Source organism: Aquila chrysaetos, chromosome 3, assembly GCF_900496995.4.
Source record: "Aquila chrysaetos chrysaetos chromosome 3, bAquChr1.4, whole genome shotgun sequence".
Classification (NCBI taxonomy): Eukaryota; Metazoa; Chordata; class Aves; order Accipitriformes; family Accipitridae; genus Aquila; species Aquila chrysaetos.
In genome coordinates, this window is record NC_044006.1 from 53,738,351 (window position 1) to 53,759,474 (window position 21,124).

Genomic DNA, 21,124 nt, shown 5'->3' on the forward strand with positions numbered 1-21,124 from the left:
GGCCAATAATAATCTGGAGCATGATTTTTTTATGTCAGGGTGGTGACATTAGTTTGAGGCATGCTAACAGTACACAGCAGTAAACAGAGCTTTAAGATCGCTATAGAATCTAACCAAAGGCAGCAATGCAAAAATGATGGTCCAGTCTTAACTTGCAAAGGTGTCAGAGAGAAAAGCATAAATTTAATCTATTTTTACAAGATTTCCTTGGATTTTGTAAGTTTGGGTCCAAACAATAGCAATATTTAAAAACTATTCTGGATTCCTAAACAATAGGGACAAAAAAGCAAACAATACATTTATGAAAATGTGACAGAAGTAAAAATTTTATTTTTTCCATTTAAATTCTTTGCAGTAAGATTCTGAGTTTATAAATCCAACACAAAAAATTAGAGCTTTTATTCATTTGTATTTCCAGCCTCCTATTGCAGCAGTGATTATAAAACAAACACAGCTGGCATCTTTATTATTTTATTCACTGAAGGATTTAGCTGGACAAACATCACAAAGATGGTGGCTGCTTTCATTGAATTTATGATCAAATATGCTCCAGCATAAGATCAACTCTGTTACATCAATTATTATGAGATGTGAATAATTTAACAGAAAGTTGTCTATTTGTAAATCAGATCTTACAGATATAAATTCAGCTGAGGTAGCAGACTATGGATATACACTGTATTTTACATTACATTATTTAAAAGGATGCAGGTTTTTTATGAATCACATTTAGTGATAAATACTGCCATTTACATTTTGGTATCCAGTGAGCTGCTAATTCAGACAAACAACATTTCAAAATTTTATTTTAAACTTCAATTAAATTTATCAGAGAAGAACTTAACTGTTTTAGTGATGTCTTTCAAAATTACAGAATGTATTTCCTATAAAGGCTTAATTAAAACCAATACACAAACTACCATCGCCATCACTTTGGGTTTTTTTCAATAGATTTTCACCAGAGTCTGTTTTTCAGCACAGTACCAGGAGAGTTATAATAATTTTAACGCAGAACGTGTGCCTTAGGATATGGGATTGACTCAATGCCTGAAAGAAAAAGGTCAGTTCCCTTTGGAACCACTTGCCTCTTTGCCCTCCAGCAATGACAGGTGCACCAGCCCTATGCTGAGACTTGTTATTCACAGTGTGTTCCTGAAGATACATAATCTAATCTCTCCATTTTAATGCATCAGCAAGGGTTATTGACTCTTATCTTCCCATTTTGACACTCAGGTCAAGCAGGCACTGAACATATATACATGATGATCTGCCTGCAGCCAGCATCTTTCACAAATTCTCAAACAATAGCTTCAAACTTTCTGAGCTAGGTTATTTAAAGAAATCACTAAATTTAATTATGAAAACTGTTTGGCTAGCAAATAATGTCAAGTTTTGAAACAAATCACTATTTTCACTAGTATCCTACAATGCCATGTGTTTCTGCATCACTAATTAAAAAAAAAACCAAACTGCGTGAAAAAGCAAAAATTCTTGTTTCTCTGTCCTATATGGCAGGAAAGAAGTTGGAAATCTGAAGGCAAATACATGAAGCACCACAGCCAGAAACTCGGGAAAGGAAGCAATTAAGATCTTCTTGACAAAATTGCAATGAATTTTGGGAGATGGTCACAGGAGATTCTCATGAATGGCAATATCTGAATATCTATGATTACCATCCTACTGCAGAAAAGGTGGTGGTCAAAATTATGCTGAAAAACCCACATCAAATCATCAAAAAAGTCAGTAAAATAAGTATTTGTCTAAGGTAAAGATATTTTGCGATGTTGTACCACTGCAGAAACCTTAACTACTGTCTGGAAGTCTTTGGTTGGCAGCAGAGGCAAACGGCATGGGTTTTGAGATTGGCTTAAACTATCTGCAGAGGTGACAAAACTCAGTAGCATTATTCATATTGTTACACTTATTGCCTGTCTGCACCATCTCCCAAAATTATATACATTTCTGAGACCCTCAGATGAGAATCAAAGGAACTTTTGAGTTAAAGAAAAATTATCCGTAATACATGACAAAAAACCAGTGGATAACATCAAGCTACTTAAACCAACAGCAGTTGTTTAGCACTAAGCACTTTTGAATGCCAGCCCAATTCTTAAGTTGCCTATCATTTTGGCTCTCATTTTGGAAAAATCTTGCTTTTAATGGCTATATACAAGTAATGAGAGACTCGGCAGTAAGGTCTACTTCACTTACATTACTGCCTTCACAGTATGTCTTCAATTCCTCAGACAAATATTTTTAAAACAGATCTCAGAGACTCAGTTTTGTCAGCAATGTCATTATCTGGAGAAGAAAGATTTCAGCAGAGAGGCCAACAGTAGAGAACTCCAGCAAGAGGGCAGAATTAGGAATGTGAGGATATAATGATGCCTGGTGCCTCTGATCAGAAAGTATTAGACTTCAAACCAAGAAATGAACACAGACACTATGGCAACATATGAGTAACAGACTACCAGAAATGTAATTCTGAGAAATTAATAAAACATTGGCATGTAGAAATGCGTAAGGAGAAAGAACAACTGGAAACATCTGAAAAGAGTTGATCAGTAAGTACTCAAAAACGTTAATGAAGAACATACTTTGAAAAAAAAAACAACCCATACCTGGAAACACCAAATAAACATGTCTATCTGATATACGTCTCAATATCTTAGGGAATTCTTAAGGAATTAGTGAGGATAGCAAACAAATGTAAGGTACCTTTTAAAAGTCTTTCCAGGAAATCTACACGGGAAGAGTTAGTTCTCTTTCCTCATTTCTCTTTATAGGCTTATTACTGTAGGTAAGTTACTGTAACATTAGCTAATTTTGCTCTACATTCTAAAGTACTGTACTAGACTTAAATATATATATATATACACATTCTTCCTTTCTGGTTTTCAAATAAGGAAGAGAATCTTGGCAAATATTTGCCAGATATTGACACACAATATAGAAGCAAATTATAGACAACAGAAACAAAACATAGACAATACGGAAACAAAATTAGTTTTAGGAAAAAACTAAGACAAAATGGCAATCAAAAGAAGAGATGACTAATGAACAAGACATCAGATAAATTGATTATTATTAAAAACGGCCTTAAGCATTTGTGGAACAAAGCGACAAGAGATAACGTTTGATGCAATTTCTCTAAAAAATCTTGCTCTGTGGACAAACTCTGAAGAGCTGGGATGTGATACACTATCTCATAGACTGAAAACTGGCTGACAGACCATAAGCAAAGGGTAATGATGAGTGGCAATGTACTGAGTTGGAAGGGAAGTGTCCAGCTGTGTGCCAGAAGGATTAGCGTTAGTTACAGTTTTATTTAACATCTTTATTAATGAACTGGACTAAGGGACACACTGCATAATGAATCAATTCTTAGATGAAACTAAATGTTGAAAACACCATAGAAGACAAAGAAATTAGTACAAAGAAGCTAACAGAAGTGAGATATGTGGGCACAAAAAATCTACAAACAAGATAGAGCATAGAGAACTACCATTCCTTCCAGGGAAAAATAACCCAAAATATGAATAGATTCAGAGATAATAATGCCAACAAACTCTAGTCCAAAGCCAGAAACTGAATTAAATGTTGCAGAAGAAAACAAAGAACATCCATGTCCATTGGGGCTGTATTTTCACAGCTATCATGGATGGGAAAGGTATAGGACGGTAACAATGTAATTTTACTACTGAAAAAACACAGAGTTATTAGTACACCAAAAAAGAGGACAAAGGCTTTTGTGGTCCAGTTTAGGAGGTTTATTAATATTTTTAACTGGGCCAAGAGGATGTAACACAATAACTAAAGCTTAGTAACACAAAAGAGGGGGAATTTAGAATAAAGCACAAATAAATTGAATGTCAGGGTAAACATTCTATTAATGAGGTCTGTTAGGAATAATCTCCCCCAAAGTTTTAAAAGGTATAACATTTGAGCAATTTACAGTTGTTCTCATTTGAAAGAAACATTCAAATATAAATTGTAAAGAATTTTTCAGCTTGGCAAAAGGATAAATAGAGAAACTCTAGAGATCTTTCTCAGTCATTGGCTTCAACTGGCATCATGTAATTCATTACCATAAAGCTGACAAAACCTGCAGCGCATTTCAGCTTAGCACTAACCGGTCCTGAGCTGGGCTGAGAACTTTGCCTTTTGCGCTTTCGCAGCTGAGCCCCTTTATGGTGCCGGCAACGTATCAAACAGTCCTCAGCGGGTGCAGTGTACAGTAGTAGACACAAAAAGGGCACTGAAGTGTAAAGGAGCAGCTTCCACCACCCTGAAATTAATTTCATAAACCCCATTAAGTAGTGAAACGAACAGAAAAGTGGCGTTAGGGAAATACCCGTGGCAAAACCCCTCGGCCCCGGCCCTGGGGAAGCGGCCGGGGCCGCTGTGCCGGCCCGAGCGCTCCCCCTGGCGCAGGCAGGGCGAAGCAAGAAGTTACTTTGTGGTAAAGGGAGTGTAATAAATTTGCTGTCTGGTAAATAAATGACTTCGTGTTTGTATCGCAGGTTAACACAGGTTTTGTCATGATATGATTCCTAAGGTCCCTCGGGCAAAAGATAACGACCGATAAGGGGGTATTTATGGGAAAGAGGAAACGAAATGGGAAATTAAAGATGTGTTTTTCAGTACAGCAGTATCACTGTAAATCATCAGGAGACAGAGGCAGGTTTATATGCCTCTAAATCACAAATCCTTCTACAAAATCTTTTCATTTTGTGTCCGGTTTCCATCCTGGCTCCCCCCCAGCATGACTCCTAATCACCCCTCAAATGCAAGTGAGGGGACAGCCCCAGCGCAACCTCAGCATACTCGAACCGCACACAGTCGTACACGTATAATCCACCTTTTGCACAGGTATAGCTTTCAATTCTTATTGCTTAGTTTTATCCATCAGAAAGGTGTTAGCAATGACAACACTAAAGCTTTTTCTTCCTACTGTGCTTGAGAGCTTGAATATTCTTTCGGTGGCACTACAAGACTACATTACAATGAGCAATGCTGGCGAAGGGACAGGAGGAGAAGGGCGTAAAAGTGACAATTAGAAGAGAGTTTTGTCTTTAGTCAAAACCCCACTAAGGCAAAGATTTTCTTAAAAATAAAAAACAAACAACAGAACCCCAAACCAAAAACCCTTCCTAAGTCTCAGCTCGAGACAATTCCATCGTCTGTGTTATGCTTGAAATGAAATACAGACTCAAAATACATCGACTCATCTCTGTTCACTCACTTTGCTTTCTTCAGGAAGTTTTCACTGAATAACAGTCCCAAAATAGGCCAGTCCATCCTGGAATGCAACTTTTAAACACCCTGGCCTCAGGAAGGGAGGTCTCAAATACAGAGGCCATCTTGTTAAAGGAAGAAATCCCCAGCAGTGGGACTAGCTGTGAGAATAAAGTGTTATTTATATAATAAATACTGCCACATTGGGGAATTATGAAGTAGTAGTCCTATTTATGCAGAGCAGAATTTGTTTTCAACTGCACCTTTTCTTTCCAACCTAATTTCTCACAATGCAACCCATTAGGACAGAAGGATCTGAAAAAGCTTTTTATATCCTACCAAATATACACAAGGATAATTAGTTCTCTTTTGTTATTCTCTGTAAGGGTTTATTATTGTGGAGAAGCTTTTGCAAATTGAAAGAGGTTGCATTGCATTCTGAAGGCAGAGCTGTTCTTGGTTTTTATTGTGCAGAGATAATTGAACAGAAAAGTTCAGGAAAAAAGGTGAAAATATAATTCAGTGTGATCTCTATAGGAAGATCAGATTACCACATCTTAATTGTTTTTAGACCAGTATTTTAAAATTACATTCCACAATCTGTTAGGTCATGCAATGTAGGTGAAACTTTATACTACATAGAAGCAAATGTCAGTGCAAGTTTTGTTTCCTAACATTATAAGCATTTCTACAAAATGTATAAATCGCATCTTATCTAGTAAATATTCTCTTTATAATCTTTAGGTAGTTTGACAACGAGTGAAAAAATTCAGTGTTAAAGTCTCCAAAGAACTTAATTCACAGTAAGTGATATTTACATTATCTCCCTCAAACTCTTCCCAAAAGTAGCCTCTAATATTGACCAATTCTATTTTAAGAATTTTAGGGATCTAACTTCTTACATAATAAGCCTTCTGGGTTTCACTTTGTCATTGCTGTTACATTCCACACTTTCAGCTAATTTCCAGTTAGACTGGGAATTAAAGAGCCACTGGCTTGTGTCCATCACTGTTCCATTATCTGGCTCTGCCTTTAAAATGCACATCTTGTGGAAGCTGCAATAGTTACTCAGGTGCAATTATTTTGCCCCCAATCTAACATCTGTGGCTTTTTGGGGGGTTTGGGGTTGGAGTTTTTTGCTTCTGTTCTTTCTGCCTTATGGACATGAAGCTGGCTCTGTAGATGATAGAAGAGTGTTAGTCTTCCTTCTAGTAACCTCTCCTTACATAAACTGAATTATAGTGTATGTTTTGAGGTAAGCCTCTTTGAAGACTTCTAAACCCGTATTCTCACTCTTCCATGCCAGGACCTCAAAACATATATATGAACAAGATAAAGGGCCAGATGGTGCCTGAAAGACAGAACAGTAGATGGTGAAAGCTTCATTGGGTTTCAAAAATTAAAGGTGTTCTCTTCCAATTTGGGAGCACAAAGTTCGATGTCTGTTCTACAGTGCTCTGTTTTACAGTTTCTGTGGCAGTTTCTGTGTGACATATTCCTTACTTTCTTTGTATCTCAATCACCCCTCTATAAAATGCAGTAACAGGACTTCACCTCAGAGAAGTTTAAGCACACACAGGTAGATCCTTCCAAGATCATAAACACTGTTTTTAAGGTGTATCTTTCAAAGGTACTAAGATGTCAGGAAGTAACTCTGTAACAAAACCAATACATATTTAAAAACAAAAGGCTGTAACGTTTTTCTCCACATCTTAGGTCTCTCGTTTATCCCAACTACCCTTAAAGCAATTCTATTTCAAATGGGACATTTTTGTGTCATCAACGGTCTTCAACAAATTAAATCAGGAAGTTAAAAAGGAATTTTTATTTTTTGTTAAGATTAGAGATTGCTGCTTTTTGAAACATGCTAATAAAGAAAGAAAATTTCTAGAATGAATCAGTCTGTCCATGTGTTAAGTTTTACAGCTGAATTATAAACCCTTGGGAATATGATGTGTATAACAGAAATGTTTATACATCCTTAATGACAGCTGTGCAAGCAACAGTGCTCTAATACAGCACACAGATAAAGATTTACACTAGAAAAAGAGAAAAACCATTACATTTTGAATGTAAGCGATACATAATTTTGAGGCATTGAATATTTCCTATTATAGTAGAACCGCACATATGAAGCGCTAAACTTTATGTATTGTCATTGCTTTTGGTCTTTCAGTCCCTTCATTTATGCTGAAAAATTGCAAATCCTTTATGCACGGAACATTGAAAATGTATAAATATTTTTGAAGAGCTTTCTTAGAAATTAAAAAGCTCTGGTCTTATTTGAGTCAGCCTGTGATGTGATCATAACTTGTGTCAATTATGAAGTCTCAGAGATCGAGGGTTTGTTTTAAGCAAGCTGGGGTTTGTTCTTTTTTTGTATTTCACAAAAACAGAAATTTCATGCAATGTTCTTGAAGGAAATATAAGATAGCAACTTTTAAAATTCAAATCTATTATTATACTTACTCATATATAGGAGACACTGCTGGGTCTAACTGCTGTTAAAATATAGAAAAACACTCAGTCCACGCCTGCAGAATGGATGGGATAGCGTGCCAGTATCTATGCACATTACTTACACATAAATATGCCCCCAAGCAAACACATTCATATCAGTATTACTTTCCTTGTCCCTCTTTCCCAATCCAGATCTAATTGCCTATGTTGTAATATAATTGCTTGTTCCAAGCTTTTGGATTTCATTAACTACTTTCAAAGAAAAATTGAACTTTTAAGCTTATTCATTGTTAAAGGACAGACAATTGTAGTGATTGACTGACTTTTTAAAATGAAAGCTGTGACTTTCAGGGAATTACATTATTCCAAGCAGTAAGACTGAGGTAGAGTCAAACATTGCAAGATGCCTGCAAGGATCACAAGAACTGGCAAAACTGTTTGAGATACTCACAAAAGCCAACTATAAGTGAAGCTAATCTTCCTGTTGCTCCCTCTAGAGTAAACAGGAGATGGACTCTTCCAAGAAAGCCACCAAATTAGGCTCCCAGTCTAAACTGGACAAACCAGAAACTTTTCTATAGACTGTTGAAAGTCAATTAACTCAGATAGGTGACACTTAACCTTTGTGAAGGCCTGCGCTGGCTTCAGTGCCAGCTTTATGTGCCTCATTGCAGGAATTAGAAAGTTACTCGTAACCATGGAGGATCCAGTAGTAATGCAGAGCGAGCTACAGGGTCACGAAAGATGCCTGGCACTGCAGAAATACAGGTTCTGACTCAAAGCATAAACATTGATGGTATCACATCCAACAACTAACACCTCATTTTAACTATGATCCTGTTACATTAAGAGATTTCTCCTCCCTCAGTTAACCAGTTTCAAAAGTTTTTTTTAAATGAAAAATGCCTGTGTGCTTCAGTCCAAAACACTGGATCAAATCGGTTTGAGAAGGAGCAGATGAAGAATAAATAATAGAATAGCAAAGTGAGTATAAACCTCATCACATCTTGGGCAAGTGACCATGCTATGAATTTTAGAGCTGCAGACACACTCCATTGCTAATAAATTATGATACTGAAAAAGGACTTGGACATTTACTCTATCGGTAACTTTTTTTCCTTATGGAAGTTCTTTCACCAAAACTTTTCGTATCTTCAACTTCAGTGGTGAACTTGGAGGAGGACATGCTTCAGTCTCCTGCTGATTTCTCTTTTGAACTCCCTGGTAAACTACCAATAAGACAGCCAGTTGGTACCAACAATAAAATTTGGAAAGAGTATCAGAGAGAAAACAGCAATGCTGGTGCAGCAAAGGCTTAGCCTTGTTGGAAAAAATTTTGATCAAAAGAGAGTGGAGAAAAAATCTAACAATTTTTCTGGCAAGACAATTTGTTGACGTAGCTGTTATCCTGCTCATCCAACTCAAACTGTGTATGCTTTCTTCAAAATGTAAAAGATGTTAATCACTCAATACAGTGCTGCCCAAATATCCTGTCTACAGAGATTCTTCATATCCTGAGAAATCTTCTGGTAAACTTTACACAGATGATTGGGTAGGAATTCCTGGCTTACTAGGCAACCTTTCTGGATTTTGAGCACAATACCTTTATATCAGTGTCCATCTGATGTAAACGTGACGAAATTCAAGAAACATTAAAAGGTAAAAAAAAAGCTGTGAATTCACATTGATTTTTTTCATTCACGATAATTAAAATATACAACAGTATGGTCATCAGCTCACAGCAATGACCAGATGGACCTGGCAACAGGGGATCATTATGTGGAAACAACACTCAAAAGTTGATTAGAAACCTATTATTTAAAAGTCTCTTAATTGTATAGTGGAACAGAGAAAACAAGATGCAACACTGATGGCTCAAAACAATAACACAGCATCTCTCAATGAGTTCAATACACTTGCCAACTGACATCCCCAAGAAGAAAATATGCTTTACAGTTTCTCCCTATTTACATGTAACTGGCAATTCAAAAACATTCAAAACTGGCAGAAGCAGGAAAGAATAATATTTCAGTAATTCCACATTTGTACTGTAATTAAAAAGGATAGAGCCACTTTAAGTTAACTATGATAACTTCAGCTTGGCATGAATTCAAGAGTCAAAAGAGTAATTTAAAAAAAAAAAGACAAGACTTACTTATTCCATGCTTGTCTAAGGTTTTTAGGGCTGTACTGTGTAAACCGTTCTGTAAGAAAAAGAAGAGGCACATTCAATTATTTATGCTAAAACCAAGACTTTTTTTTCAAATATATTTATCTGCTGTCAGTTTTCATCATTTTTATGTAACTACTGCAGCTCACATATCAGGACGGGGAAAGAAAACCAGCATAGGAGCAATTGCCATACAAACACAGAGGAAAAAAAAACCCCAAACCCAAAAAAGACCTCAACTTGTTCAAACAAACCAACCAAAACAAACCATCATGACCTAAAGCTCATTTACTGCAACATCACCAGAAATGGAAATTTTTACAATTATTTCTAAAGTAGTTTTTGACTGCTAGGGAGAAAAAAGAAGCCTGAAATCTAGTATTTTTTCTTTCTTCATCACAAATACAATTCTCTGTGACCTCACTGTCATGTTTTTAAGCTTCTCAGGGGGCACAAGAGTAAGTGTGGGTCTGTGTGACAAGACAGGGATACACAGAACACGATGGCCACATAAGAGTCCATTTTCTAAAGAACACATATAAATGATGAGCAGAAGTAACACGTACAGTGATGGCTTATTTACTCAAACGTTAAGTTCTTAGGTTCAGATATAAGTACTTTCCCTCTCATATCCAAGAAGATGCTTGCTCTGCAGTAGGACTCTAGCTGGCAGAGGAAGATGCTATGAAAGCTGCTGCAGAAGTGAAAAGCCAGTACTGTTAGTGCTTTGAACAGGACCTAAGTGCCTCTCAGGAAGAAAGAAATGCAATCCAGCTGGACAATATAATAACATTTTCCATGAAGCTTCATCACATTGAAATCCTACTGTGTAGACTGGTACTCGCCCTGGCCAACTACCCCAGTGTGATGGCATTAGTTGCTGTGAAGAAGTCCTAAACTTGCAAAATACTCTATAAAACCTCAAAAATTAATTTTGCTTCTCCTCCACCCATGACCATGACATTTAATAGGCACACCGTACAGTTACAACAGTGTTTTATATACATATGTATATATGCACACACATATGCATGCATCTTACTGTGCAAAACAACTGTAAATGTAACTTGGGAGGGGTCGTGCTCAAATTCCTGTATTTGTATACTTTGCTTATGTCAGTTCTAAAGTTTTCATATGTACTTCATACGTAGTCAGTTCTAAAGATGCCAAAACTATGACACATACAAAATCCTAGCATCAATGTGGATGATTTTCTTTTTTCTTTTTTTTTATTTAACTAAAAAGACATATGCAGAAACATCAACTCTCATAGACTTCACTATCAGAAGTTTTTGGTAAGCAGTAGACCTGCAAACTGTGCCTGAGGGCCACTTCACATTTACAAATGTTGTTGCTTTAACCATACTGATGCAGTTAAAGCAATGAAATCTTTTCCTCTTAGATATGTATGACAAGTTTACTGGAAACTGGAAGCTACATGACTATAACTAGTTTTAGCACCAATATAAATTATAAATATCACTTATGTAATACTGTATCTAAATTTACTCAAATAACTTGCTTAGCAAAAAACGCCAAATGCTACTTACATAGTCACACTGTTAAAGGCTTTTAGATGAACATATGAAACAAGTTTGAAAGGTTTTCTCATGGTTTTTTTGTTTGTTCGTTTGTTTGTTTGTATTACCAACAAAAAGTTTCTGCACTTGGAAAATACTTGACTACTGTAGATGACCATTAAAGTAGCACCTAGCTGGCTTCTCTGTCAGAATGAAGATGTTTAGCTAAGAAAAGAGACAACTCTCAGATGTGCTATCCTTACACAGTTCTCAACAAACTGAAATTATTACGTTGAATTTTTATGAACTATGTTATACATTGTTATATGCCTTAATTTGTTGTTAGGATTAGGATATTGTAAGAAATAAATTATAGGTCATATGGTACATTTTACTAATAGAAAATATATTGCTCTGTAAATATATCTCTCCAAATAAAATATTTTTATTGCTAATTTTATGCACATTTCTTAACATATTTGAACTCATTTCTCATTATTGAAAATGGTACCATATTACTTAGTGTGAACTTGAGAAGCATTTAGTTTGAATACCACACTACTGACATTATCCTAAATCTTGTAAAGTTGCTCTACAGTACTTTCCAATTACTGATAAAGTCAGTTATCCCAGGCACTTAGCAGCTTGGATACTACAAAAAGGAAAAGCACTTTAAACCATTGTAGTAGTTTTTTTCTCTATTTTCTGTTAAGGCTTGATACCACAATGAGTGCAGAACGTAAGGGTTAAAGAGGGGAAAAAGAAGTTGCTGGGTACTTTCTTACAGAGAGCAGCAAGTGAAGAGGTTTCCTTACAATTTTCTGTGTGCACACATTACAACAAAATAACTTATCACACCTGAGGCATCCAGATCAAAACTATAGGAAGTGCCAATTTCTTTTTATCTCTATTATACACTGCATACAATGCATCTACTACAGATGTGCTAACGTCCCAAGGTAGGTCTTTAAATCAAGTGGGCAAAGTAGTCAGGACCATTATTAGATGCAGCCATGGTTCAGTACCAGTAACATGGCACTGGAGTCAGTGCTTATGATTATGTTTTAACATCCAATAGCACAAATAAAAACTCAGTGCTGAAGTACATGTTCCATAGTAAGTAGTTCAAGCATTGTATTGGCATTGAGAGTATGACCCAAACTTACAAGGGAGAGGAACATCACAATTCAAATTGTACCTGTTGTTTACTAATTCAGCTTCTGCTCTCCAGAGGAAAAGCCTGAGCTCTAGCAAGGTTAATAGCCAAGCTGCATTGGCCTCAGCAGGACCTGAGCTCACTCTTGAATTTCAGTTTACAATGTGAATTAAAAACTTATATGCAAGCAGATACTTACCCATAAAAACTGGAAGAAAATAAAGACTTTCTATACTTCATAAATAAATAGTCCAACCATAACAGTGTCCATTCATTTATGACAAAGGACTGAAAAATAAGATGCAGCTAGACAGTGATGCGTAACAAGAAGTCTGCGATACACATGGGAGTTCAGCTAATAAAGTGCAGATTTGCACATTAATCTATTTTGGTGCAGAAAAGTGCTGGGTGGAAAGAGAACTCAACTGACTTGAAGCATTGTTGAAAAGCTAACCTAGACCCGAGGAAAGACAGATTTTGATTTTATCTGTCATTCTGCAATGTTTTGGTCAGATACTGAGCTGGTTCAAACTGGCACAGCAACACTGACTTCAACAGACCTACATCCACTTAAAACAGTTGAGAAGTATCATATACAACTTATTTTCTTGACTGGACTGTCAGAGGTTTACTTTAATCAAGTTAAGCTATTTTCAGTGTGGGAGGAAAACATACAGTCAACCACTTGGCCAAATTGCCTTAAGGCCTTAATGTCCAAAGACGTGTTTCAGTTCTGCAATAAACTGAAAAACTAGTGCTATGCCAGATGAGTTTTTACCAAAAAAATGATACACTGGAACCAGTTATGTAAATGCTGTTATAAAGGACATGCATAAGCAAAATAAACAAACTTCTCAAAGAGATCTTCCTTCTTTACTCAGTCTACTGCTCTACTCTAAACCTCTTTTTAAATAAGTACCTTATACACTCTACTTATCAGGCAGGGAGAGGGAAAACTAGGGGGAAAACATGGATAGGGGGAAACCTTGTCTATAGAGAGGCAAATGTTAGTCCCGAGTCCTTAATTCCAAACTCCATTTACGTGCTGTGTGACTGCAGACCATGCTTCTCCTAACTATTGGTATCAACTCTTTCCCTTCTACTTCAAGCAGATTAGAGGCTCCTTGCTCTAAATTCTTTATAAGGAAAGAAACCACATATCGATAAAATACAGCTTACATTTTTCTACACAATTTTGTGGTCATGCCTCCAACCAGAGTCTTGTTAACTTTCATGGACAGTATAACTAGATGGGACTACTGTGGTAATTAAGCCCAGACTTGTATACATGCCAGCTCTTAGTACTTTCCTGAATTAATCCTTCTTTAGAGAATAAAAACCAGAATAACAAAACCAGCCAATTTTGATTTCAGAGTTGCCAGAACAGAGAAGCTACAATAATCTTGTCCTTGAGCTTCTCCACCATGATCCAGTTTTTTAAGTCCTGAACTGTGAAACCACAATATTACATACCTAGAAACACCAATCTTGCAGTGACAACAGAGGTGAAAAAAGAGGTAACTTAACCTCCCAACTTTTATCTGAGGATCTCCTGCTTGTGTCCAATTAATGACAGAACTGGAATTCAGTCTCACATTTTCATCCCCAAGTTTGCTTCTGATTTACTTTTCAGAGTGAACAAGACTCACACACCTGTATGAATGCCTCTGTCCTTTATTGCTAGGTGGATTTAATACAACCAAATCTAAAGCCATATGTATCTGACTGTGACCAACTGCATGAAATTACTTTTTGTGATAATTTCAAGCATATAGCTTTGGTATTTGTTTTTCAGATGCTCCCATTGATTTGATCATAAAAAAAAGTAATATCAGTCAGTAGATCTTGACTGTGTGTGAGATCCTGGGAATACTGCAGAATTACCATGAATGCTTCCCCAAAAAAGAAATCTTTGCCTGACATACATTACGAAAGGCAGCAGCATAGGCGACCCAAATCTCGGTCCAACCTTGTGGAAGAAACCCAATGTAGCGAAAACTTACTAGCCCTCCCTCAGAACTGAAAGGCAAACAGGCACATGTGAGAATTTCATGCAGACGCTCACATCATCACGCACCCACCCATCCATCCTCTAGTGCATGCAAGCCACTGTCAAGAACGTGAGGCACACCGTCTTGCTGAGGCAGCTGGTCACTCTCTTCAATGCTGGATTAAAGAAACCTGAAAAACTGTACATTTACAGATCAAGATTTGATCTCAGATGTATTTTGAATTTTTATGGTTCAAATTGTGAGTATATATACTAGAGTTCAAACCTTTTCAGATTATTATTATTAAATGTACTTATTTTGAATAAAAACACTGGAAGATCAACACAGTAAGCTCACGTGAATTTTAAAGTAAGAAGTGTGATTTTGATTTCCTTTATGCAAACACTTAAATATTTGCAAATCTTTTGGGAACAAATTTGGGAAACAAAATTTGATCCTCTGCATTTTTATCTCAACTATACAGTCATCATCCTCACTGGCAACCACGTCTCACTGTTAAAGAGCTGGCTTTTCACATGGGTGCTGTATTTCACTAGTCAAAGGTGATTTTTGCTTATGTCAAACAAAAGAAGGAAGAGATTTTTGGTTTTGTTTAAGTCCTACAGCACCTAAAAGTGTTTACCATTTGCTTCTTAGAAGGCCAAGGTAGCCAAATCTTGATTAAGTGGCATGTTCATAATCAAATGCTGTGTAAAGACATCCCTACATAGAACTGCATAAATAACAGCAAACATACAGTACTCATATTCCTTACTGGAAAGAAGTACCAATTGCAAGATCTTCCTGTAGCATACCATTTACTCTTAAGATTTTAAAAAAGTATAAAAAAGGAGTAGGCTAATGCATTACATCCACACCTTCAGAAGCCCAGCCTCAGAGTCAGGATTCACTGTTCTGCTGGGCATTACGTGCGACCCACTTAGAGATGCTGGGTGGTGCAGTTACACAAACGTTCTTCCAGCAGTAAATAGGTTTGAGTTGCTCTTTGCTTCAGACCTTGCAGTACAGCTTACTAAATGCCTCGTGTGCCAAGGAAGTTTTTAGGACTGTGCCCCACAAACAGTAGCATCAACGAAGCTATTGGAATAACAACTGCAAAATGGAAGCAGAAGTGAGCAACCACAGGGAAGAGAGGGAGGAAATTTCTTGAGCTGGTTGATTTGACAAACCCGATGCATCAAAAAAATTATGTTCTTAAAACAGCTGCTCCCAAATTGTACTCAGCTTGAAGACTTAAGGGGGGAAAAAGCAGCCTGTGCCAGAAAGCTCATCCATTACACCCAATTGTATTAAGCGGTCTTAGAAACAACAGTATTTCTATTTCTTATAGAGATAGACAGTATTTCTGTTTCTTATTTCCTTTAGACAACCGCTCTACAGCAACAATGTTACATATGCATACTCACTTGTGTGCCCACATATATACCTACATGCTCTCCACTGCAAACATCATTATCTGCCTGATAAACATGCTCCATCTGACAGCCCTGCATCAAGGGCAGGTTCAAACAGAAGCAAATTTCAGCAGAACTCACTAGTGAGCTTATTAGCAGACCACTGAAGGAACTACTGGTCTGCTGTGAGAATTGAAAAAATAAGCACTTGCATTTTAAGTAACATAAAACAAGGTGAGGGTTTTTTCTCTTTTATCAGTCAGAAAAACACATGAACTATTATACCTTTGCCATGTTTGCCTTGAAAGAACCTAGAATAGGCAAGAAAAGCTACCTAAGGAATTAGAAGCAGACTACATTTTGATTTTTTAGCTCCTTTTTAGCACTATTGATAATCAGCTTCTAGTCTAAACCAAAGAACTTAAAATGCAGTTTGACTTCAAGGCATTTTTTATGTTGTTAATCAAAACATGCCAGCTAATATGCATTCCTTGATTAATGTTCTTCTCTATTTAAAACCAAATGTGATTAGCTTAAATGCAAATATTTAAACATCACCATAATTAATATTTTGAAAAGTCTAATGCATGATTTCTTTAAATGGGTTTTCTTTACTTTTAAATTATAATTCTAAAGTGACTAACACTGTATTGTGATTTGTAAGACTCACATGCTATTTTTGTTAAAGATTCAATCCTAAAAATATTTGAATTATGTTAGCTAAAGATATAAAGGCAAGCGTCCATGCTGACAAGCAAATTTTCAAGCACTATTTGCAGCACTAATGTGCAATTAGAGTTTTTACTGAAGTTCAATCACAACTGGAGTTTTATCATAATCATGAGTTAAACTTTGCTTTTTTGTATGCCAAATATCTCGAGAAAAATTACTTCAACTCCCCACCCTCCATCCCCATCCTCTCTCTTCTCCTCCCCTCCCTTCCCTTCCAAAAGCACCTGCTTTAGCAGAGCACAGGTTATGTAAAAAGGAAGGCTAGATGCTGTTTTCTAAACTCCCTACTGAGCATGAGTAGAAAATGTAATTTTAACAGCCAGCGTTGTCTAAAGCACTGAACTTTTATATTAAATGGTTCCACCTTTTAGCAGTGCTCACCCTGGCTCCCTTGCACATATCAGTTACTTTAACTTTGCAGTTTCATGCAATTTTATTTAAAGAATGGTGAAAACACTGACAACTCCACTTCCCTTTGCCTGTGGATACCAGAGACTTGAAGAAGCACTAAATATTACAATTTTGCCAAAACTAAAGAAAAGGGGGAGAAATTTGAAATTAATTCTCTTTTACAGATCCCTCTCTCTTCTTTCTTCAAGTACTCAAATTCTTGAAGGCTATATCTAGACCAGTAATTTAAATGTGCTTGGGACTGTTGTCTGGCTAAGACACCATCACTGTCCTGTGTCCGTCCTACTGCAGCACCCTTCCACCTCTGTCCTCCAATACAGGAGGTGGGAACTTCCTCCTTCTTACAGGGGACAGTCCCTAGCCCACACTAACTCCCAAACCATGCCCAGGAATTAATTATTTGGAAGTGCTAGTTGTCATGAGCTAAAGGCATGCCAGAGGCTGCTCTAAGAGTATAACAGCAGAGACTCCCACATTGCCTGGGAACATTCGCTGGCATCAGTGTAGATGTAAACAAACAAGATACTGATTCAGTGTGTAACGAATTGTTGACAGACTTTGGTGAAACTCTATAGGAAAAACCGTTACGAAAGTTTGAAAAGCCGTATGTCCTCATATACGGTATTTCCACGGGTTTGTCCCAACAGAGTTTAGTTTCTCAGCCCAGCCTTACTCTAAATAACAACTTAATCCTTTGAAAAAACTTGGCTATCAATCAGCTGTTAAGATGCAGGTAGGCAGACCATATTTCTAAACCAAATCTATATTTATTGATCACCTGGGAAGCAAAGCAGAATTCCTGAGTCAGAACACCAGCTCTGTAGTGGTTTTGTTAGTCATAGACTCGGGATTTTTTCATAAATCCATGAAGTATCTGTCAATCTCTGGCAGACTCCGTGTTATGCAGTATTTCCTATGAATGCTGTTTTCTCTCTCTAGTTTCGTTTTGTCTTCCACTTTCTCCCTAAGGAGAGTCTCTTTCTCTTAACACTTTTCATCCTGACTTCAGGGATTCTCTTTTAAAAATCAGTGCTCAGTAGATGTTTCCATTGTCTCATAAAGGCACCTTTTCAGGTGTATTACTTTATATTATATCTGATCATCTGCTGAACATAGTGAGGTTCAGGCTCCCACACCATCATCCCAAGATTAAATATTTAACTTTCTTTCACCTAGAAACAGTATTGTAAGGAAACTGATACACAGTGAACATTACAAAGCATTCTCACATTTTCTCCAACTTCCTAATAAGTTACTTCTCCTTGACCATTACCATCTCTTCATGGCCACCGTCACTTCATTTATCTTCCATTGTGACCATATCTTACCTTCTCCCACTTTGCTCACTGACAGTACCTTCTGATAAATCTCTATTTAACTTCCCAGGATGAAGGTTATGCAGCATCAGTCCCAAACACTAATTGAGAATGTAGGAAAAGCGAAAATTTGAATCAAGTGTAGATGTTGATCCAAAGGCTTATCTTGCTCAATTATTTGGGCAGGACTCTGAATCCAGGAGTAATGGCTGGAGAAGAAAAGAAGATGAGACTCTAGACTAAGAAAGATGGGAGATTTAATGACAATGGAGAGAATAATAAACAAAAATCAGGAAGACTCAGACACAAGACTGGTAAGGAAGAACCTTGTTTTGCAATACTGCTTCCTCTCCACTCATGCAGATGAGACATAGCAGATGACTACTTTAATTTCATTCTTGGAGATATTGGTTCAGTGACACAATTGGTTGTTGGATCTGGTTTAGTGCAGCAAATCTACATAATTCTTAAAATGTTGTAACAAAAGTGAAAACATGTTCTCCAAGTCATGTGTCAGAGAGTCATGTTCATAATTTACAGTGTCTCTGTCCAATAACTTGCAACACTGGGCTTCTAAGCTGGATGAAACCTCAAGATTTTATTGAAACAGCAACTTTTTCACACTTTCTCATAATTTACTCAAACTGCCTTCTTATCTGAGGGCAGATAATTTACTTTCACAGTGATCCAGAATGGCTGGGTTTCTTTGGTGATATATGAGTACAAGAAAACCCACTCAAGATTACAGCAGTCATAATGGCTTCAAAGTGAATCACAGAGGTAACCTGAAGTTACTGAAATACTTCTGAGGTATTTCAGGATTTTCAAATGCATTATTTAGATTATCCTTAAGTAATGTACTAAGCAGGACATGTGTGCATGTCTGTCTGTGTGCACAGGTGCAAACAAACTGAGAGGACTGAGGATGAGGCACAGAGAAAGCTCAAAGACCAGGCCAACTTTTAGCTTTAAGTATCTCCCACATTACCTAGAGTATTTGCAAGATAGAAAGTAATCAAAGATCTCAAAGCCAGCAGATAAAATACAAGCTGTTTCCTGACTCTTTAAATGGCAAAACTAATCATGGCCATTCTATTTTCACAATTACAGGCTGTTAAAATCACTGAGGTTAGGGGTTTAGATGATGTAGAGCCACCCACAGCTAGCCTTAGGAACTCATTTCTTCTTCAGCCTCAGAAATGTTCCCGCATATTAAGATGTCAGAGATCATCGTTGTTTATGCACTGGCTGCTTTCCATAATAATCAGACCCTTGGCCACTCTAGTAGAGAAGAGACTAATGCCATGTTTTTCAGACATGTTTCTCCCAGTAAACTGTGATTAGCTCTCTGCAGAACAGGACTGTGCTGTACCAAATCACAGCATTCAAATTAGTTATTTAAGTCTGTACGCAAACAAGAAATACCATGAAATTTTTTTTCCATTCTCAATAGTCTTCCAAACTCCACAGGCATTTAATGTGCCCAGCATTTTTTAAACTATAGTAACTATTTATCACTGATAACTTTCTGTTCAAATCCTATTGTTTTATGCTTACACAACTCAGTTTATAGCATCAAAGCCTTGCCTGAGTGGATGTTGATATCCTTATCACCAGTGCTCTCTGCACTTCTCAATTTATCACACTTACTGTTTACAGCTATCAGTCTTCAAACTCACAAAGACACACAAAGCACAGGAGTTACTTAACCCCATATAATCTCTATCTAAATGCAGTAATTTCACAAATCTTAAAGAATAATGGAATTGGTTCAGATTTGGCAAGACATTTCAGGTTCCCTCCTGCATTCTTCTGCTAAGGAAAGGAAAAGATTACGTCATCTTAAATGTATTATTAAAGCATTAACCTCCATTTTTGCTCTCAAGAAGTCAGTCGGGAAAGAAGAGTCTTTCAGTCCCATACACTTCTCTAGGGTGTAACAATAATTTCAGACCAACAAGGAGGGGAGCATGACTGGCTGAGTATCTGTGGAAGGGGACAATGCAGTCTTGCTATAGCCAGAAAACTTTTGTGCACAGAAGGGCATGAAGGAAAGCATTTTTTTAAGAAGCAACAGAGAACCTGGTATCCATGACCAAACAGCTCCAGCGACCCTAACAGCATGAGCAAATAGTGTAATTCCAGCCCAGCCCATAGGTCGGAGCACTTTGTGCAGAGCATGCTTCAGATGATGGTACCCCAGTACTATCCCAGAGGTGATGTCTTTTGCTGCTCTAACCATTCCACACTTCACCAGCATAAAGTCCAATTACTCAGTTTTGGGGTATGTAAGCCAAGTTTTGGCTGTCCAGTTTGATTATGCTTTCTATTGCTGTAATTTCTAAAATCAGCAAATAAGGAACTGTAAGAAAAAAAAAAAAAATTAAAAAAAAATCCTTTTCCCAAGGCCATGAAGGATATAGGGTGGTACAAAGGCAGTGCAGAACATAGTATATGTACAGAAGAGGGCTTTTTCCTTTGGAGTGCTCTCAGACCTCCACAGTTTATGGGAATTAAGGAGCTCAGCGCTTTGCATTAACAGGCCCTAGAATGAGTAAATAATTGCCAGCAAGAATAGTAATTATTCTGACTTGCAAATCTACATACTTCACAGTTGTGGAAAGGATCCAAGAGAACAAAGACCACACTATGCAGAAATGGTGAAAATACCGAGTGACCATCTCCTGTCTTGGAGGCATTCTTCCTCCTGTCCCC

General features: G+C 37.1%; 1 protein-coding gene across 11 annotated transcripts in view; it reads right to left on the reverse strand.

Annotated features, from left to right (window-relative positions):
* CDK14 (cyclin dependent kinase 14) overlaps window positions 1-21,124 on the reverse strand; it is a 339,864-nt gene that overhangs the window by 82,134 nt on the left and 236,606 nt on the right. For 8 of the 11 annotated variants that reach the window (XM_041122213.1, XM_030008240.2, XM_030008244.1 and 5 more), the window contains one exon: window positions 9,854-9,902. In XM_041122213.1, the coding sequence (XP_040978147.1) occupies window positions 9,854-9,902 (49 nt within the window). Of the gene's footprint in view, window positions 1-3,756; window positions 4,289-7,707; window positions 7,773-8,872; window positions 8,928-9,853; window positions 9,903-21,124 lie in introns of those variants that run through there. The other 3 variants (XM_030008249.2, XM_030008248.2, XM_041122214.1) reach the window with 3 other exon arrangements.